General features: G+C 38.8%; 1 protein-coding gene across 7 annotated transcripts in view; it reads left to right on the forward strand.

Moving 5' to 3' along the window:
- The window catches only part of LOC112570545 (MAGUK p55 subfamily member 5-like), a 63,693-nt gene that overhangs the window by 21,927 nt on the left and 19,415 nt on the right, over positions 1–22,351 (forward strand). For 4 of the 7 annotated variants that reach the window (XR_003100645.1, XM_025249049.1, XM_025249048.1 and 1 more), the window contains 12 exons: positions 651–708; positions 8,607–9,743; positions 10,134–10,441; positions 11,929–12,075; positions 17,309–17,384; positions 17,913–17,998; positions 18,361–18,444; positions 18,887–19,089; positions 19,330–19,466; positions 19,715–19,876; positions 20,794–20,996; positions 22,067–22,180. Coding sequence is in view for 6 of the 7 variants with exons in the window: in XM_025249049.1 (XP_025104834.1) it covers positions 651–708; positions 8,607–9,743; positions 10,134–10,441; positions 11,929–12,075; positions 17,309–17,384; positions 17,913–17,998; positions 18,361–18,444; positions 18,887–19,089; positions 19,330–19,466; positions 19,715–19,876; positions 20,794–20,996; positions 22,067–22,180 (2,715 nt within the window). In the remaining variant the exon portion in view is untranslated. Of the gene's footprint in view, positions 1–376; positions 440–650; positions 709–3,139; positions 3,495–8,606; positions 9,744–10,133; positions 10,442–11,928; positions 12,076–17,308; positions 17,385–17,912; positions 17,999–18,360; positions 18,445–18,886; positions 19,090–19,329; positions 19,467–19,714; positions 19,877–20,793; positions 20,997–22,066; positions 22,181–22,351 lie in introns of those variants that run through there. The other 3 variants (XM_025249054.1, XM_025249051.1, XM_025249053.1) reach the window with 3 other exon arrangements.

Raw genomic sequence — 22,351 nt, forward strand, 5'->3', positions numbered from 1 at the left:
AGCATTTACGTGCTCTTTGCTATGCTACCTTCCTTATTTTTTTCCAGGAATCTAATTTTTTTCCAGTCGGCTTCTTCTGACTCATGCCGTTTAGCTAAAAGTAACCACTTGTTTACATTTGTACGGGCTGCAAGGGACCATTGATGTTGACCCAGATTGAGAAGGACCGCCATATTGAATTTTTGACATTAGTTGAGTGATGATTAGCGGGCCCTGCACAGCTTAAGTACAGTCCTGCGGTTTAAAACAAGGAGAATAGGAAAGTGTAAACAGGTCGCGTACGACTGCTCGCGCCGTCGCGTGCTGTAAGATATTCTACATGTTGATTTGCTTGCGTGGGCGTAGGATGTGTGTGCCTCGTGTCTATCGCTAGTTACAAAGCGAGCGAAGATCGCTTCACAACACTCTGTCAGGTGGGAAGTATTTGGGCTTGGCTCAGGTATAGCACGCTATGACACCATACACACACCCATGAACTGCAGCCGACCCAGGTGTCGTGTCATGTGTGTTGGAATGTGATTACAAAAAAAAAAAATACATCCACTGGCTCATCTGTAGTACTACAAGTACATTTCGACTGAAAATTTCTTGTGGATTGTGATATTTCCCCATAAACTTTGACGTGGAGTTATTTCTGTTTTTGCTTTCAGTGCATTCGTTCCAAGGCCGTTCGCCTTCGAGTTAAAAGACTTAAGGACGGCGAGAAAGGTGAGGACTTATTGTGTACCTTTAACGTTTAAGACATGATTTATGTAAGGTCGAGTAACGAAAGTCAACAGTGATCCTAGGGAACATGGATATTTACATCGGTCATTGAATTTATCCCTTTATCGTAAAAGTTGGCTTTGCCGAACCACAGTAATCATAGTACTTCCTCGAGCAAGTTAACTTTCCTGTTTGTTTATTTATGTGCTGACAATATTTCTTCATATTTTTTTGTGTGTGTGGGTGTGACAATCGGAAAATGACAACACTATTTAGGATTAGGCAATATAAAAGTATTTTGTAATTTTAAAAACGCAGGTAACCAAAACTATGAACATTTCACTGTGCATTTCACAAAACATTCAAAGGCTCATTTGAAAGTGAATATACCTGAAAATGTCAGATGCAGTTACAGTTAATAATAAAACAAGTTAATGTCAAGATTCAATATTCTTTATTAATCTGTCACCATCTTACCTAGAGGGTCTAAGGGGTATTCCACAAAACATTACACATATTCACTCACATTCCTATGTAGGTTAGTCCAGTTTCCAAAGTTTGAATCAACCAGTTGTACATTGTTCACAAGGACCACTCCTGTATATAAATTCTGCTACATGAAATAAAGGTTCGTAATATATTATCTCACTATTGGAGCCTCTAAGTGCCATTATGTGAAAGGGGATCTGAAAAAGTTAAAATCCACAGCTTTGTGCATCCTCCAAACTTAAGATGCATTTTTTCAGAGACTTCACTGTGACCCTGTCCTACTCTTATGGCAGCATTCACCATTATTATGTTTGTGTGTTTTTCTTTTTAGTAAAGTGCTTTGAGCCTGCCTTTAACAGTAAGGAAAAACATAATATGTATCAACATATTATTATTAATGTATGTCTGTATTTACTTTATGTATGAGTATTGTATCTGTTACATGCAATAGGGGTGCATGGTGTTAGTGCTTCTGTCTATGTGGAGAGGTCTATCATTTCTATAAAGTGCTCTGTGCAAAAGCAAATCATGGGAAAAACACTATAAAAATTTTCATTATTTTTATTATTATGTTCTGATTGACATCTCAAATGTTCTGCATGATATGTGTGTAGTCTGGGATTTCTTACCATTTGGGTGAAGTGCCAAGAAGAGGGAAAAGGCTGCAAGTTTTGAATAGTCAGAAGCATGTATGTTGGAGGAGAGGATTGAAATAAATAAGAGGGTGGAGAGGGAATAATAAGGACATCACATTAGATGATCCTCCCCATATAGTCTGAGCATGCATGAGGCTATTCAAAACACTACAAAGGCATCAGATGTGGTACACTGCATCACTTGACAAAAGCAAGCATGCTGTTTTCCTAAGTAACTCAACTTTTTATATCATTCATTGGCTGATTTTGAAGTAATTATGATTTATATTATCAGGACACCTTTGATAGATTCATAGGTGTTATAAACTGGGTAAACGTTGATTTATTGAAAGTGAGTACAGTGATTCAGGTATGCTAGAACAAGGTAGGAGTTATTCCCATAAATAAAAGTAATCAAAAGGTGATTCACATTATTGGAATATTTGTTTTCAAATGATTTAAAGTAGATGTGTAACACAATTGTGGATTTTTAGCTAGATGAAGAAAAAGGGTTTAGCGATTGAAATACCAGCTGGTAACATATACCTGTTGTGTTTTTGTGAATACCTTAAAAAGTAACTTTTGCTCTTTAATATGCTACTTTGCTTAAGTTCTCAAAAATATCCTGTATATTATTGTTAAACCAATACATAACACATTGCAAGATAAGTTATAAATGTCAGTCGTGTTTAAATAAAAGTTTCTTCATTTAAATTTTGTGCTATTTGTGGTATGACTGATAAAAATAACTGTTGCTATTCAGAAGTGTCTGAAATATTATAGTTGATGAATGTGAATGTTTTAAAATAAGGCATCCTTATTCATAAGCAGAAATTTACTTGATGAAGTGTAGTTGGATGCTAAGAATCACACTGAAACTGCGTGTTTGATTATATTTTTAAACAGTCATCAATCATGTTCTTTGTGTTCAGTATAACTTGAAGATGGTGATGTTTGCCTGATTTGTGACTTGGGGATCTAACTTATATGTTGAGCTCATGTAAAGGGAGAAATAGACTGGGTTGGAATATACATATTATCTTGTCTATGACCACCATCTGAGAGTGTGAGTGCACACATATACACCTTACCAAGATGGAAATAATAAGATATGACAACCCTTTACTTGCAGTGTCCTAAAGTGAAAATTTAGGGGCAGGAAGATGTGTCTGCAAACAGTCCTCAATGTAGGTAAAGCTAATGAAAGAGCCCTTTATCTTATCAGTCCGCAAGACCAGTCCAGGTTTTACATTACCTAGGCTTGGTAAACAGCTCTGGTGAATCCCACTAGAAGAGGAGGAAGTTTTATTTTATATGACACCACATGCGCAAAACAGAGAAGGCTAGAGACTGCCAGTGGAGCAGGGAAATGTGACAGTCTTGTGTGACATTTTATTCATCATGCAACAAAACAACTATGCAGAGTGCATTTTCCGGCTGTTGGTCGGTCAAGCTTTGCAAAGAATTAGAAGAAGGGTGTTTGGATAAGGCTGAGTGCCCTCACCAGCTGCCAGCCACACTGGGCTGGTTGTGTTGTTTTGCTGGGCGGTAATTGGTGTTTGTTGTGAGCTCAGTCTTCATGGTTCAAGATGTTTATTTATGTGGTGGGAGTTCAAACCACCCCTTCTGCTGACCAGCAGAGTAGGGGGGACCTCCAAAAACCAGGTGAGCATTTGAGCATCAGTGGCAAGTGAATATTTTGTACTTCCAGGTCGCTACTATTGTAGCTCTGCAGAGTGTATTTGTAACTTCATTCTTCCTTCCGCCGTCACTTCTGTCCCTCCAAAAAATACCCTGTTTGCCCAGCACATGGCTTCCAGATATTTTGAAAGTAGCATGACATTTTCATAACTTGTTGGCTTTTAAGAAAGAAAGAAAAGGTGCAATTTATATCAAATGGCTAGGAATATGCTTTTCTTTAGGGGCGTTTTTGGGGGTTACTTTCTTCGTTAGTTTTGTTAGCAAGCAGCATGGTAGTAAGAAGAAATGTAACAAACTGTGAAGAAATCAAGCAAAAAACCAACAACCTGGTAAGACTAAAACTACAACTCCAATTTTTTTTCCCAGTAATGACAGAATGGTCATGAAAGGGGAGTTGTTAAGCAGAAGAACAAAAATCAGTTTGACAGGCAGAGCAGGTATTTTCTTTCTGTTAAGTGAGCATTTATTTCCTTAGTCTTTATGGAGAAATAGCAGCAGAAATAATATAATCATTACAGTTTAGTGGCTAGACAAAGCAGTTTGCCATTTCCTGTCTTTACCAAGTGGCAGTCACAATAGCAGGTGTTGTGTAGGGTCTTAAATATTCTCTCTCCTTTTCCTGTCATGCATCAGCACCCAGTGCAGAGCAAGTAAGTTTTGTGCATTGCCTGGTAAAATGTTTATGGAGACATCTGTTCCTGTAGGCCGGGCCTTATGCAAGTTGTTGGAAGGTCGGGAGCTTCACACTTTGAATAGGCCCTGGCTTTATGAGCAGGTAGGTGCTGTCAGGCTTCAGGCTAAGAGCTGGCCGGTGAAGAACTGAGGGCAAAAGTTCAGTGAAAGGATGGGAGGGGGGAGGTCATCATCAGTCTCTTTTGATGCAACTACCTTGAGAGAGCTGTCAGGAGGCGTTGTGGTATGCTGCAATATTGGGAGGAATTTAGGAGGTTGAGAAATGTCTGCACCAACCATTCACAGAATAGCCAATGATTGTTTCCTGCATGTTGCCATTTCCGTTTTAACACTTTTAACTGGAGATATTCTATCAGTACATTTTCTTGGCAGGTTAGATAAATTGGAACTGATATTCATTAATGGTAGGTGAGGGCTGTGATACTGAAGAAGAAAAGTTGATCATAGATCTTGTCATTTTGCCTGAAAATTATTCCATCCAGTGTTTGACCTTTTATCTATGCATACAAACATGTCATTGCATGTGCATACACATATATTTATTTATAGATGCACTTTGCTAAAATTACAAGTCCCAGTGAGACTCAAATACAGCCAATGTTTTCCCTGATGTTATTTTTTACAGTCAGGGTTGTGATAGTCCTTCCCTTTGATATCTCTGCAGATGTTTTTTTGTATATAATCCTGCAAGTCACAATCTGCTTCAGCAATCAGTATAAAAATTCATTTAAATATACTCAGTAGAGGTTTGTTTCATTGAATGTTTTCCATCATGGCATTGTAGTAGTCTTTATGCTTAACAGATGCAAGTGGTTATTTTCTAAACATGTGTTTCTAACTCTTTGTCATATCTTTGGTTTGGATAAATGGTTACAGTAATAAACTTTTTTGCACTTTCTTGAAACTAGTGTGCCCTACAAAGTTTACTAGATCAAAGGCAGATGTTAGCAAGGTTGAAAGGACAGGGTTAGAGTAAACATGCAGATGATAAACGCTCCTTTTTCTCTTTCTTTTCTTCCTCTTTTTCTACGCTTTCACCTCCCCCCTCCCTCTTCAAATTCAAGAAATACAATTGTGTCTGGGAGAGGCAGTAGGGGTTTGAGTAGAACCGATTCTCTCTCAGTGTGCTATGTCATGATTATGAAAGGCGAGTTGTAAGACAAACAGGGCAGTGGTAGGCAGAAGACTCCTGACTGGTTAAGCCTGGGCCCTGGTCTGAAAGATGTCAGTTGCTCAAGTGCATCAGCAACTTGACAGGTAAAATTACCACCTTGTCACTTTACAGTGACTGATGAGAGTACTGCTGCCTAGCCTGCTTTGCCCCTCCAGTTGTTTTGGCATAAGGCACCAGCATTTCGAAATAGCACTTCCAGATTGCTCTACTTATAGCAAATTGAGTACTATGTTTTCAGATATAGGAATGAAAAGTACCCATGCCAGAGTAATTCAAACATAAACAAAAGATGTATTTTCTTACAACCCCAATGAAATATAAATCCCTGAATAAGAGACTTGGAAGTATCAAGGAATGCTCAATAAGTGTCCTCTTCAGGATGGTATTATTCATTGTAAAATATTCAACTTAAATATACACCTGCTTATTTGATTTTATTTCTGGTAAAAATAGAACTTCATCCTGCACACATCCTGCTCATGCACACACAGTGAGCTGAGCTGCTACTGTAATTGGTTGCAGAGTAAAGGTCACAGCATTTTCTTTTGCAAACCTGGCCTGTTAACTTCAAAATGGGTGAGATACCTCCTCAAGCCATGGGCAGCTTGAATGCCAAGTTTAAAGTCAGGCTCTTGTTTGTTCTTTGCTACATTGCCCCTAAATAAAGAAAAGGAAAAGTCCCAGGCCTAACTATTGGTTAGACTTGTTCCTTAGAGATGAAACCATGCATGCCAGGGCTTTTGACATTTTTCAATCTTAACTGGACTACAGCTGAGTAGAGGTAAAGTTTGCCCATGCAGTTTATATTACAGAGTACATAAGGTGCTGCAGAAACTTAACAAGAGGGCTTGAATGTCTAAGAAAAAGTTTTGAATATCTGAATAAGGGATCTTGAGTGCCTAAATAAGAGACTACATAATTAACTATCACTAAAAGTCGTTCATATTCATGTGCTTAAAAATGATTAACCTGATATGTTACTGTTACTAACTTGGCTGCAAAAGGAAATAAGAAACTATGTTTTCTAACAACATTTTTTTTTCATGGAATTATAAAGAGGAGTGTAAGTTGTGTGGGAACTGGGTCGCTAGCAGCTCCTGTCAATCTGCATTGGTAAACAGGATATTTATGAAAAAGGGCGATATGTGTAGACCAATTGTGTTTGCCCTGCTTGTGCCTGTTTGAGGCAAGTGTTTGACCACATTCTGTTAAAAGAAGTCCTTAGAATTGAGTAAAAAAATTAAAATGTACATGTTTGAGCTGAATATTAGACCCAACACATTCTCATACAAGAACTCCACAAATCTGGCCTGTAGAAAAATAAGAATGCAAGTGTGATATCACCATCAAGTTTGTAAAGAAAGCACAAATTCAGAGTATTGAATGCAAAACTGTTTGGCTGTTTACAGCTGTGTGTAAGCAGTTAAGAAGCAGGTCATAATTCATATCTGCAATTACATAAGATATTTTGTCTAGTTTGCTTTTGTCCTGTAACATGAACTCGGAGATTTGAATCTCAAAGGTAAATTTTGAATTTCAACGTAGTTGCTCAGCCAGTCCACTCCAGTTGGCAAGAATTTGCATAAAATGACATTGCAGTAGGTAAATTTGTCCCTTTGGCGAACTGTGTACTTACATTTTCAGAAACTTTCAAAATGTAATTAAGTATGTATATAATAGATTTGTAAATTTCTATGTTGTGTGAGCACTTACATTTGCAGAAACTTAAAGACTGTAATAGAGTGTTTGTATTGTTTCTATTTCTTTAATTGTAGCCATCTTTTTTTTTTTTTAACCTTATTCTTTTTTACTTGCAGCATAGCATTAGCTGATTGGGAAAAAATTATTTGCACGCAGGAGAGTCATTTGTTTTTGTTCTTTCACTTTTCTTGCTAATTATAAATCAATGTTTCGTGATACTTGGTCCCACTTGTTGACAGTGATGGATAGCATTCAGGAACACACCTGAGGTGATTTTTGTTCCCATGAGTAAAATTGCTTCTTTCTTCCCTGCTGAATTTTCATCAAGCATTCATCATATGTTGTCCGGTCTCTTTATGGCTCAGAATCTTTTTCACCCTCAGAAACTTTAGCTTTGTAACCCAGAAGAACTGCTGAATATGGTCTTTACATAATTATGAGGTTTACAGAGGGTGGAGGTTTTTTAAATTATGTTTGACACATTTCTGTGGTCTGTTTTCCACAGACAGTATATTCATATGGTTTTTTTTTTGGACATCTGCTTATCATGTCTATGTGCAGCCATACATTGTTAGCTATTCCTGTACTTTAAAATTTCATGAATATCTGCCTTAGCTTGTTTAATGCAGACTGAAAAATAAAATGATGTGTGGTGGAGGGGTGGGGTGAAAGTAGTTGGAAAGGGTATGTTGACACATCACTCTTGACACTTTTGTACATGGAGCACTAAAATCATGTAGGAATGTCCTGATAGCCTGGATCATGTCCCCATAGCTGTTAGCAGTTAAGCTGCAGTTTTGTTTTTCCGACTACAGCTATGATTGATGCACCATAATTTTTTATGCTGCTTGACAAGCAGGATTCAGGGGTTTGGCAAAGAGGTTTGGTCCCTGAAGAGTTTTATGTAGTCAGCTGTGATGTAATCATGTCACAGTTGAGGGCTTGGTCATTTAAAGAAGCTTTCTTGAGCTGCATGTGGCCTAGGTGGAACACCGTCATCACAGGGCTGTACTGCTTTGTTGCTGGTTTTCTGAAAGCACTCCTGCCAGTAGTTTTATTGAGCAAACTTTGTGAGTGTAAAAAATTATGTCAAAATATCACCATGTTTACAATTGTTTGTTTTGTTTATAATTCATTCCCATTTAAAAAACAAACACTAGTTATTAAAGAACAAGAAGTGGCATGTGCTTAGTGACAAGTGGCCTCATTAAGTCTTTAAATTATACAACAAAAGATCAGAAACAGTTAAGAGTTTTCTGTAAAATAGCCTGGTTGATGAGTGTGTGGCTGTTGATGGGGTTGAGCAATATTGCATACACTTTTTTCTTTGCAGGCAGTAGATATTTATGGTGTTTATAATGTGGCTAATAATAAATCTGCTGGTTTTTATATTCTAGTTGCTAACATATTTTTAATTAAGTATGAACTAAGAACGAGTTCTGTAAATTTACATCTTTTGACACTATTAGTTGTGTGTACTTGTATTCATAAACTTTCTTCCATTGCAGTGCCTGAAATAGCCAAAGTTCATGATGCATACATCATTGCTGTTGAAGAGAATGCACGGAAGAAATTGGAGGACTTGTCTATCAATCACAAGGTGGTGCCAGTTGATATGACCAGACCCCCTTCATACAGAGAAGAAGGTGTAACATCTTTTCGTGCAGAACCTTGCGAGAGCAAAAAGAAAGAGACGCTTGTGCAGCAGGTAGAACAGGAAGAAGAGATTCATTTGGTGGATCCAATCCCTGAGAACTCCTTGTCAATGCCTGTAGCAGAAAAACAGCGCAAGGCCATTCCTTGGGGGAGCAGTGGTGGTAGTGTCAATGGTAGCATTGAAGGAATGGAAATGAATGGAGTCATGGAAAAGGAGGGCCCACGTAAGGGCAAGGGAGGAAAGGGCAAAAAAGAAGGCAGAGTGAACAAAGCTCACAGCAATCCAGACACCCTGCTGATTGAGGATTTGGTGGGGCGGGGAAAACTTTCATCCAATGGGAAGGCCTCAAGCCATGACTCTCTGAACCACTCCTCCCACGAGGTCATCCTGTATGGTCCCGACTCCAACACCGACTTCCAGCATAGTGGCCAGAACTCTTTTGAATACAGTGACAGCGGTCCTCATAGAGAGATGGCCATTGACTGCCCAGACAGTTTTATTGGTGCTATCAAGACACCTCCAAAGTACCCCCCACCTTCACAGACTTCTTCCAATACTGCTGTCCCATCCAGTGGTCCCCGTGTTCCCCCCACCACTCCTAACAAAATGTCGGACTCTATGAAAGACAAAACAAAGACAGACAACACACTGTCAGATGCTGCTGCTTTGGTGACAGGCTCCCAACACAAACCCACTGTTGAACAACTGGAGCGTCTTCGCAAGCACCAGGAGGACCTGCGCAAGCGACGTGAGGAAGAGAGCCGGCAGCAGCAAGAACAAGAATTCTTGCGCGTGTCTCTTAGAGGATCCAAGAAGTTGCAGGCTCTAGAGAACCGTAAGATGGCACCAGACACACAGGCACCACCCACAGGCTTTGTCAACACAGCCTACGTTGATGCAGAGGATGACTACGAGGCAGCAGATGATGTTGATGGTGTACCATTGTCCCAAGTGCAGCCCAGGGAGCGTTACCTAAAGAAGAATGCAGGTATAGTAGCTTTGAAAAATTGTGGTTAAAGGACTTACTCCTTTTCACTTTGGGGTGAAAAGGAGAGTATTTGCAAACTCATCCACACAAGTACACATCTGTGTGTTCATCAGGATGGATAATAGTTGTTAAAATGTTTAGGTTTTGGCAAGCCACATTTCCTACTTTTTAAAGTGTTAAAGGAGTTTTAAGGTCTGTAGGTGACCATTTTACTTCATTCTTCTGACCAGTGCTCCAGGTTCAAAGAGATCAAAATTTTTCAGCAATATATTATCTACTTTTTCTTTTTACCAGTAGCAGTTATGTTTTTAGATAAAATATGTTTCTATCCAAAGAATGGTCAGCCATATCCATATCTTGGTTGTTTTAAACTTTCTGATTGCATTGCAGGTATAGAAGATCTTTTGTCAACCCTGCATCACATCCGCAACCGTCTCAACACTGGTGACAACACCAGTAGCTCCGCGGGCGGCCATCAAGTTACATTTCTCAAGACCCTTTTCCACAATCCTCAGTTTCAACAAGCAGTGATCATGCATCAGAAGATGGTCGATATTACCTCTCGATCCCCTCATCCCCGCCCCGTGAGGACTGATGCTCGTGAACTGTTCATGGAAGTGCGTTCAGCATCTCCTTCAAAAAGCAATGAACCAGCCATGAAGGAGCTGATCCAGCTTTTGAGCAAGCCACACATGAAGGCAAGTAAAGATTTTGTGTTTGCTGTCATCACTTCTTTCTCATTTTTCTTCCCATAGGTACTTTAATCCTTAGTACAGCTAAAAATACCATGCTATTTGCAGTATTAGAGCCTTATCCTCATTTGCATTAAACAAAAAGTTCCATTTGTATTTTGTGACACTTGTTTTGTATGATATTGTTTTTATTAGTTATTTTTTGCTTGATATTATCTTTACATTTTAGTTTCAAGGTAGTGCATCAGAACTGGGAAACATTTTATTATTCTAATACTGACTGTTCCACTAGGAAATCAGTAATGCTGAGATGAGTTTACAGTATTTATGACATTCAGTTCAGTCTCCCACACTTTGTCTGAAACTTTTGCTGCTTGGTATAAAGCCAAAAGGATTAAAACATGAAAAAAGAACAATGATTTAAAAGGATTCTTTTAGTGATTAAAAACTCTTTTAGCAAGAGGCTGGCATTTCAACATAGATATAGAAACCCATGTTGCTGACAGCTGGTGCCTCCATTACAAACACCCATCCATACCTACCATCTCCACTCCCCCCACACACCCACCCTTACATCTACAACTGCTATAACAGAAAGAATTTGGGGAAAGCTAAGGTACGCCAGAGGTTTGTTATTGCAACAGCTGGAAGTGAAGGGTTTCCTGGACTGATGAGCACTCAGGCGATGAGTGGACTTTTTTCACTGTTGGATTAGTGGGAGCAGGAGTGTTTCTCTCTGTTAATGTGGGACTGTCATAGTTGAAGCAGTGGCCAGTGGTCAAGGCTGGAATAAAGTGGGTGCAAGAGTGCTTCCAATGTGATGACACAGGTGCTGTGTCAGCAGTAGCAGCAGTCTTGGATGTCATTCCAAAGCAGTCGCTTTCATTCTGTGTTGGTAAATAGGGAGGATGAAAGTTTGGCAGTCTGTATTTTCACGTAAAACTTTTTACTGACAAAAGTTGTCTTTGTCAAGAATTGCATCAAGCCTTGCATGATTAGCCACTGCATGTAATTTATGGGATAAAGTCCTACAGTTTATTTGAATAGTTAGGAGGCTGCGCCTTCAAATTGTTTCGTAGCATTTTTACATGTAGGTTAAATCTTTCTATCGTTAAATCTGGCTCACAGCTAAAAGGAGTGTTCATTTTTGTAATGGTCATTAGTGTCATTAATATTTGTCACTTGCACTTTTTCAACCGTGAAGCTGAAAGTATCTCTGAGTTAGTCTAAGTGACTTGATCATTTAGAATCTAGCAGCTAATTGCAGACAGCAGCATAATAAATATATATAGGCATGAAAAATTACAGAATAGTTTATAGGTTTGCTGCTTTAATACACCTTGAAATAATTTTGTAAATGTTGAGATGTCTTTACCATCTCCAGAATCTCTCATGTTATCCCAATATTGTACAAAGCATTTTTACATGCATGATCTCTGCAAGATGCTGCCATTTTGTGATTTGTACTGATGTTATGGCTGCTGTTGCCACAGAACCTGTTGAAGGCCCATGATGAAGTGGCCGAGCGAGAGAGCCAGCCCATCTTGCACAGCCAGGACAGTGAGCTGGACTACCCACTCCTGCAACATGGCGAAGACAGTGTGAAGATCATTCATCTGGAGAAAACCAACGAGCACTTGGTCAGTGGTTATCTTCAGTTTTGCTTTGTCTAGCTGGTTGCTTGTCAGTTTTTCTCATTATGTTATAAACTATAAACAGGCTAGCAGTTTATAATTCTTTGTTTCTCTGTTTGATTTCCTGGATATGTAAGTATGAGAGGAAGAGCTAGCAGTTATTTTTATCCTCAGTCTCTCCTCTTCCCCTCCCATATTTATTGACAAAGCTATGAAAGGTTACATTTTACAAGTAAAAGATTTTCATCACACACACAGCTACACAAGTATGGATGAGAGAAGTATCTTTTTGCTGCTTGGCAACTGAAGTATACATGCAAGACCAGTTAGGCATTTGGGGAATAGTTTAGCAGTTTTCAAGCTGAATATTCTTGCCTCAGTCTTCGTCTTTATCCCCCACCCTCCTGGGCTATCCCCTTATCAGTCACCCCTCTTGGACCCTTGTCAAGTGAAGAGGCAGCCTGTCACAGGCAGACACTTGTAACTTTATGTAGTTTGCAGAACAATGCTTAGCAATCAGAGCCTGCCAGCTAGTGGGTTTGACCTCCCCACAGGCCTTGCTTGGGCAAGGGGTGGGGTGGGGGAGTTGTGGGGATTGGGAGAGCTCTGGTAGCAGCAGCCCAGTTCTGATTAGGTATTAATTTGCACAAGGTGTAACTGTGTTTAATAACAAAGAATTGCTTATGATTAATCATAGGTATTTGACTAATTTAAAGTTACCTTGTGTTAAAAATATCGCATCGCGTGCAATCCTTTCTCCTGTGTATAAGAGCCCATATGAGTGTGTGGACATGCCTTAGAGAGAGAGATGGACAGGGTTGGGAAAGGGAGAGAGAAATGGTGAGGTGGGTAAGAGGAGCTATCACTTTTCAGAAGAGTTTAATAGTTTGTCCTACATCCCCAAAGTGTGCTCTTTGTACACTTAGAGATCTTAGCAGGCAAATGTGTTTTACAAACCCCCAGAATATAAAAAAAAAACAACCTGGAAGATTCCTTGTTCGAGGAAGGGGTATGGGGAGAAAGAAGGGGTGTGGTGTGTGTTTATGTAGGGGGTAGGTGGGTGGGGAAGAAAGGTGACTGTTTTCGCCTCAGGTATATACAATTATTTGCAAAGCTTGCTTCAGATTCTAGATCCTAAGGAGTGAACTCTAACCCTGTTAGCTGTGGAGTTAACTTTTGCAGGACAACATTTATACCCTTTTGGTAATGTGAAATCACATTTGTACTCTATACTGTCATGAATACCCTCACTTTCTTTTGTTATTGGGATCTTAGAATTATAGGTTTCTTTCTCTCTTCCCTTTTACAGAACTGGTAGTGGTAGAGTGAAATTCAGTGTTGTAAAACCTGTGTGGGTACCCTGACAGCTTTATGGACTTTACCTGTCAAATTTTATTTCCCAGCATTTTTCAGAGAGCGGTCCGGTGGCGCAACGGTTAGCGCTGTTTGCGCCTGTCACCAATACAGTGAAGGTTGGCTGCCCTGAGTTCATTTCTCGTCTCGGGCACGCTGATCCTTCTCTGCACGTGGCATCTGTTTACAGGGCTGGCTGCTTGCCGTAATATAGCCTTAGCTGCTGACACGGCGTAAAACACCAATCCCCCCCCCAGCATTTTTCATCTTTGAAAAAGACTAGGCAATTCCCTATTCAGACAAATGAATATAATTTCCTTATCAGTGACACTTTCTTGGTTCATATGTATCTTCTACAAGTTGATCGTCAGTGTATGACAAATATTATAAATCCCACCAAAATTCCCTGTAAAGAATCAAAAGACTGTTTTATAAAGAAAGCATAATGTGGCAGTGTGTGTGTGTGGGAGAGAGAGAGAAAAATAATTCTAGTGAAGTGCTGTGCAGCTGCATTTTGATCTACAAGAGGTTTTTAGTTTTTAGTTATATTTTCATCCCGGATTATTATTTTAATGTTTATTATACCTACTATAAGTGTTATATGTGGCTTGAGATTGAATGCTCTGACTTTGAAACCAGCAGACCATGGAGCATGCCAGAGCAGAGTCTATGAAACTAGAATAAAAATCCTGCAAAACATCAGCTTTGACTTGCAGCTTCTGTATCATAATCACAGCATATCTTGACAGGCACTTTCTGTGAACAGAGTTCATGTGTTAAATAAAAATTGGCGTATTGTCAGTTGTAGTGCCCAACTTATTGTAGGCATCCATTTTTTCCACCTTCACACCCTATCGAAGTTCAGCAGATCTACAATGCAGTGTCATCAGAAATCTTAATGAATGAGATGAGATGAGAGCCCTTGCACTCATTTATAATGTAAATATTACTGGTGATAAGACTGTATCTTGTGGACCACTGGTTGTTTGCAGGCCTGTTCTTAGCCCCCACCGCCCGAGGCATAGGGTATGTGTGGGGCCCTCAAAGCCATGATTGCCACTGTTTTTATCAAAAGCCTGGGGGCCCTAGGCAGGTGCCTTGTCTGCCTGCCCCTAAGCAAAGTCTTAGGTGTTTGGTATTTTTAGTTGAGGAAAAAGTCTCCGATGAGAGTACTGTCTGAAATCTGTTGATTAACATGGTGCATGATTTACAGTATTAATATTGTTTCAACTTCAAACCAGCAGATTTTAATGTCATGAGATGCTGTTGTGTGTTACCAAATGCTGATGAAGATTTTACACAAATATGTATATTTTATTTATAAATGTACATGACATGTCTGATGGTACAGCTAAAGTAGCTGTCACCAAGGGATCCATTATCCCAAGGCCCTGTTGCTTAGGATGGGTGTGTTTTTAGCCCAAGGATTCCTTGATAGAACAACAGTAACTCAGCTGGGCGGCCTTCTGGAATGCAGTTATCAAATCTGGAAAGTGGAATCTTTGGGTAGTCCAGCACGTGTGGTGGGCTGCTTAGTGCTGACCTTTTGGGGAGTCACATTCCTATTGTCTTTGCCTGTCTTCAGTCACAGTAGACAATGGTCTTGGAGGGATTGAGGGAGAGGTTGGGGTGTTCCTGTTGCTGTGGCTTTTGGTGGGAGGAAGATGGCAGGTGATAAAGAATGGCCGGCATGGCAGCAGACCTCATCTTCTGCCAAATGAAGATTCAGCTTTTTGTTCCTCAGCTATCATTGGCCTTTATGATACATCCATTAATCTCTGTTGCAGACTTTCTGGTTTCAATGGTCTCAGTATTGTTGAGGTTAACATTGGTTAGCATGTAGTTGTCCAGTTTTGGTGCATATATGACTGTTATAGAGGTCACAGCAAAGCAGTGACAATGAAGAAAATGAAACAGTCTACAGTATTGTAGACAATAGATGAAAGGATCAAATGAAATCCACGCATGTAGATCCAGAATCGAAAGAAGTAAGGTGTGTGTGGGGGGGTGAGTGAAAAATGGAGGGCACAGCAGTAAGGTTTGAACAACCGGGTAGAGGAGAATTAATTCAACAAGATGGTGCAGATAAGCTTTTGAGACCAGTAGATGATAAAGAAAACAACAATGGCACAGATTCAGGATGATAGTCCAAGACAACAGCAGGAAAACATAATTTAAAGCACAGATCAACAGTATTCAGCAGACACTAAACACCACAAAAACCCAAAGGGCACTACAAGGAAAAAAAGAAGAGAACAGGGAGTTCTAGTATCCTCAAACCCGTAAAGTGAAGGGACATCACACTCAATATGCCAGTGATCATTTGTGTGATATGCATGTGTTGATACCTTGGTCACTCAGCCCAAAGCTTGTATTCAGCTTTGTTCTTTCTGTAATGTCATCCTGTTTAGTCTGGGGATAAGCTATTTGTTTTGGAGAAGTTTCCACTTGAAACAGTGGCTCAAGAGTCATGGCTATCACATTATCACAAACCAGTGTCAGTAAATTATACTCACTGGGGACACATGCATATTTCAACGACAACAGAACAATACCTTTTTTGCCTGTTGAGGTTATGATTGTATAATAGTTTCTCAGATGAAGGACTTTGGAGAGGACAACATGTAACACACCTAACAGTATTTAACTCCTATGTTCAAAACACGTTAGCAACATGCACCAAACACATAATGTGTAGAATCCAGGCAGAAAGATAAGCACATGAGGGAAAAGGAGAATGATGTAAATATATGCTAATAATAAAGATGAGATTGCCTGTCTTAAGCAGAGACTCAGTAAAGGACCTAGTAATGGCTGGGACAAGTGTCAAACATAATGCTGAATGAGAGTAGGGGTGAACTTGTCAAGGCCGTTCGCTGTTCTCCAGGGTACACAGGAACATTCCAGTCATGACCATGAATGTTGGTCATATACAGTCCTGTCCTAAGGAAGAATCTGTTACTTGGGCGTTACAATTTAGTGCAGAGTAAATTACATCTTGCTTCAGTGTAAAGTGGTCACATATTTTCCCTTGTTAATAAAATTTTTACGAGACGCAAATAAACGGGCATGCCTTTTAAGTTAATACACATTTTTCATCATATGTACCACTCATAATCTTAGTTCTCATTCACCTATCTCTAGGTATTGATAGAAAAATAAAAATGTTCTGTGACACAATCAGTGCAGTTCAGAAGCACAACTTAGATAAGGTTTTAGGATAGAATTTTGAAACTTAAAGGTATTATCTCATTGCAGTGCATTATTTTTCTTCCTCATCTGTGCCTTCATTTTATACTGGATTAATACTTGAGTTTATATATAGATATTCACTTACTGGCTATCTTTGCATAAAGAGTGATGTTAAACTGAATAGTGTATAGCTTACATGATTTTCTGGGCTATAAAAGTTCAGAAAAATATATTTGTGTTTGCCAGTGTGCATGATGTATTGATGCTTATGGAGATAAAGATTTCCTTATGCATGAGGGTATGCTGTTTAGCTGCATGTGTCATATATGCAGTAATTTAAAAATTACTCAGAGGCAAGCTCTTGTTGTGATATGCTAATGTCCCTGATCATTTAGCACAGAAATTTTCAGCGACCTTTTTGAATGAGGTCACTGTTGTAGATTCACAGCTATGTCATCCAATCCTAAATGGTGTTTTAGAGCTATCACAATTGCTGCAGCCTTTTTAGGCATTAAATATGTTGACATCAGATTTGAATTAAGGCTAACAAGTTTTTTTCCAAAGAAAATCTTTATCAGATCCAAAAGTCTGCCATTAGTAATTGCTAGTAACTTTTATTGAAAGATGTACAGGAGTGTGTATTTTTATGTACTTTTCATGTATAGCCTTTAAGTCATCGTTTTATTTATTTTAGGGAGCCACTGTAAAAAATGAAGGAGACTCTGTTATTGTGGCACGCATTGTCACAGGAGGTGCTGCAGAAAAAAGTGGTAAGAGGGCTTTAAGATAAGATTTATAATATAATAGACTGTCTTGCTGAAACCTCTCCAGTCTGTGAGTCAAAGCATGTAGCACAGTCTCAGACTTTGGTGCATGCAGAGACCAGTAATGATGGCGTGCTTGTCTTAAGCTCAGACCCTTTACTGGGGCTGCAAATTACTCTAGGAGAAAACTAGTTTTGAGTACATGCTAAAGACCTGTCTGTGGTAAATGTGTGGCTTACAAAATAAATTTGGTTTCCAGTGATGTTTTTAATTTTTGATTGTGTGTGATGGCATAAACTCAGTTTTCCCTGCTGTTGATTACACGTAATAATCTCCTCCTTCAACCTCTTGACCAGACAAAATGCATACAATTCAGCTTTCAAGTTGTGCATACTTGCGGCATATAAACCAGTTCGGTTTATTTGTGAAAAAAGTAGATTTTAAAAAAGTGTTAGTGGGTGCAGCTCAATGCACCAAAATTTATGGTAATTGTCTGTTATAGTTGTGTGGTACATGTATTTTTCTCTTTTTCAGGGCTGCTACATGAAGGAGATGAGATCCTGGAAGTCAATGGAATAGACATGCGTGGCAAGAATGTCAATGAAGTGTCTGAAATTTTGGTGAGTTGTAGAAAGGACCAGGAAGAAAACTTGGAAGAGTATTAGGCAGTATGAGAGAAATCTTTAGGGAAGAATATTGGGCAGTTGTGAAAACATTTTTTAGGGGGTAATACATGTGTATTTCATGTATCATAAACTTAAATTAGATGTATCACTGTACATTGAGAGTTATATTGAGGAATCATCCTCTTAACAGTAGCAGGTATTATTTTCTTATCAGCACACAGTTTTTGGGGATGGTGAGCATATGACATTGTTATTGATAGATTATATTGTAAAATATGACAATCTGCTTCTATAATTGTTAATATTTAGTGTGTTTTAATTGTGAATAGTTACATTTTATTAAATGTTTATTTCAGGCAAACATGTCAGGAACTATCACTTTTATGATCATTCCTGGGCATTGTTGTGTGGAACCACCACCCTCATCTTCTGACGCAGTTGTGAGTTTTTTTAGTTTTGTTTTTATTTAGTTTGGGTGTTTTATTTTGTTTTTAATTCTTTTGTCACCCAAATTTGTTTCTTTTGTTGGCTTATTTTGCATATTCAATGTATTGTATGCTAATTTTGAAATATTTTTCAAGCTGTATAGATGTATTTGAGTCATTTTTGTTGGTGTCTTTTATCATCTCATATACATCCAACCTGGATAAATATAAAGAAGATAATCTGAAGGAGAGGAAGCTGTTTCATGGTCTGTCAGCTTCATTGGTCTTTAAATGTAAAAATTCAAAAAAGAATTTTGGTTTGGGAAGTCTTTAAAATATGAAAATCCCAAAAGAACAATGTTTTGGAAAGTAAATTTTTAGTATATTAGAAGAATAGAAAATATGAGTTCCTTTGGTAGGTGGTTGAACATGTTTTTCTTTTTTTTTTCAACCCCAGATGCACTTACGTGCAATGTTTAACTATGATCCTGAGGAAGATCCCTATATTCCTTGCCGAGAACTAGGGATCTCATTTCTAAAAGGGGACATACTGCATGCCATCCAGCTCTCTGACCTTAACTGGTGGCAGGCCCACCGTGAGGGTGAAGAGGAGCAGCATTCATTGGCTGGCCTCATTCCCAGTCGCTCTTTCCAGGAACAGTAAGTCTCTTCATGTCCAGAGAAGATTATGAAAAATAGAGAATTCTCATAATATAGTCTTGCATTGTATTTGTTAAGGGTTAAATTTTTCTCTCATGACACCCAGTGGAGCTTTATATTGCTTGTTCATTTGTTAAAAGATCTGAATATGTTCTGAATGGATTTAAGCCGTCTTCGAAAGGGAAAAATACAGTTGTTGTCAAGAGAAGCATGAAGATTGTCCTATGCCATTTTTTCCAGACGGGAGACTGTGCGTCGACAGCTGCAGGCAGAGAGTAAAGAGAATAAAAAGCGCAATCGAGTCTGTGCATGTGGAAGGAAAGAGAGAAAAAAGAAGAAAAAGAAGAAGTCTTTGTATAGTGCAGGTGTTAGTGAAGGTGAGAGTTGGATGTTCATAGTTAAACAGAGCATGAAAGAGCAGTGTAAAAGTATAAATTTTTTGTTAGTGTTTGTAAAGCACAATTCAGATCAGGTAAATGGCGCTAGAGGGTGAAAAAAAGTGGATCAGCTGTCTAAATGATGGTGTTCAGATTCATGTTCAGAAACTTGAAATTTGAAGCTATTTGATAAAACATGCTTGAAATGAATTAACGTAGTGAAGGCTGACTTTGTATTTCATTGCTAGAAGCTGAAGAGATCCTGACATATGAAGAGGTGACCAGGTACTATCCGCAGCCAAATCATAAACGGCCCATAGTGTTGATTGGACCTCCTGATGTTGGTCGCCAGGAGCTTCGGAATCGTTTGATGCAGTGGGACTGTGACAGATTTGCCTTTGCTGTCCCACGTAAGTAGCATTACAGACTTGCTATGGATGATGTTTGATTTAAGAAAAAATTTAAATGATTTAACATTATGCAGCATCTGCTACAATTGGCAAATAATAGGAACATATGAAAATGAAATATTTAAAACAGAAATAGATAACAATGACACACTTTGAATGCATAAAACACACTTAGCTATTTTCCAAGTCAAAAGGTGATGTCGGCTGTAGTTATTTGAACATATTCATGTCAGTCATCAATGCATACTTTTGACATAGAGAATGGGCACTTCCACCTCAGTGCATTAAGTTTTGACTGTCACTAATATTCATGATCATTTCAAGCAGCATGGCATACTGTAATGTGGCAACAGCCTCCCACAAAGAAATAAAAACACCTTAAGAGTGCAGCGTCAGAGTCCATTGAAAAGCAGTTAGGTGTAGAAAATTCCATGGCAAAGACTAAACTGAGTAATTGTTAGGACACAGTACACAGGGACAAATCACAAACTTTATTTTATTCCTGTGTGCTTCCTGGTATTATATTGAAAGTTACCCAAGTGAATTCATACTGGCTTGGTGCTTTTTTTCTTCTTTTTTTTTTTTTTTTTTTTGAGTTTTCTTTTGTTTAAAGCCAGTACTATGATTTAATATCAACAAACCATTTCAAAATGCTCTACTGTCATGTCAGCAATGCAGTCTCATTCACCTACTCACATGCTTGCTAAGTGAATTAAGTGAATTCCCTTGACTAGTGCTTGTTTCAACTTCCATGCTTTCCATCCTGACCATACACATACACGTACGCACCTAAACTGCATTCCTGACAGTAGTAAGACAATACTCAAACTAAAATACTGAAGATAGCAAATAAAAATACAAGAGATATTTTTCTGGTAGTGTAAACCAGTGATTACAAGGATATCTTTTCTTGACAGACACCAGTCGTGCCCCAGAACCTGGAGAGCAGCCTGGGAAGGAATACCATTTCATCACACGCTCAGTATTTGAGGCCGACATTTTGAGTGGCAAGTTTTTAGAGTATGGGGAATATCAGAACAACCTCTATGGCACCAGCTTTCAGGCTGTGAGGCAGGTCATCAATGAGGGCAAGCAGTGCATCTTGAATCTAGAGCCAGAGGTGAGGATTGTGATTAGCTGTTGTTTGCTATTTTACCACAACCTTAGAGACCTATAAAACAATTGTTTTTTAAATATCTCCATCTGATCTGTGCTTTGGCTTGTCAAAAGTGAATAAGAGTAGATTCTGGGGTGTCCAACTCCTTAAATTTAGTAAAAGCTTGTACTTTCTTGTTCATCCTTGAAGCAAATACAGGGTTTAAATTTTTTTTTTATTATCCATGTGCAAACTGGGAAGAGTTAACCCTCTGAACACTGCATAAAAGTATAAGTATTACAAAGACCGGCTAATAACTGAAGACTGTGAAGACGACAGTAGGTGAAGTTTTTTTTTTTAATTATTGCTGCTTTCAGGTAAACATTAGACCAAAAAACCTATACATTTTTTAAAAGGAGAAAGTTTGAAATTTGCAATAAAAGTAATGAAAATAACCTTCCCTATCAAAGCTACAATCATGGCCTATCGTGCCCAAAGTGTTAATAGCATACACAGTACCAAAACTCTCACTTCTCACAGAAATGGCCAGGTTCCCAGTTTCACCTACAAAAGGACGTGCACCATGCACCATGTCAGACTTTTCAGCTTCACGAAAATTAGAATCCTTTACTTGGGAGTGTGTGCTCATTGTTCAGGCTCCATATTTTCAGTGCAGCGACATTAGTGCACACACAATTTGCCTTTCCTGCAAGTGGAGCCATTATTGCACAAGAAATATAGTCTGAATCACAAATCTCTGTCTTCAGTGGGGACAAGGGAATTTTATGAACAATGTCTGAGTGACTTTAGCCTAATAGTGAATAATGGAGTTGCAAATGTTATTCTTGAGCTGATAAAAGTATTTTAGTTACATTGTTATCGTCTCTCGTCTCCCACAGGTTGTGATCTAGTTTTGTATAAACCTGGCATTGTAATTCATGTTTGTGTATGCTAACACAGTTAACTATCACACATTCTAGTCATCTTAGCTCCACAGAATGTGGTTATTGCATACAGTGTGGCTTACTTTTTTGTTTCCCACAAATGCCACTAAGCATGCTGTCTAACTTGAGATATATCTGCTTGTCTTTCAGTCATTGAAAGTGTTGCGGAACACAGACCTCAAGCCATATGCAGTGTTCATCTGTCCACCAAACTTAGAGAAACTTCAGCAGCTACATCTGGATCTTGGGAAACATCGGCCGACGGTGAGCTGCCTTTTGTGGAATCTTTTACCTCATCTTTATATGGGCCTTTCATTGTTAGTCAAGATTAGAGCTTTATAATTTTAAATAGTTGCACAGGGCAGTTTTTGAAGTGGCTAGAATGCCTGTCTTGGTATGGTGAGGCATCCTAAAATAAATATTTATTATTAATTC

This window comes from Pomacea canaliculata, linkage group LG8 (genome assembly GCF_003073045.1).
Source record: "Pomacea canaliculata isolate SZHN2017 linkage group LG8, ASM307304v1, whole genome shotgun sequence".
Taxonomy (NCBI): domain Eukaryota; kingdom Metazoa; phylum Mollusca; class Gastropoda; order Architaenioglossa; family Ampullariidae; genus Pomacea; species Pomacea canaliculata.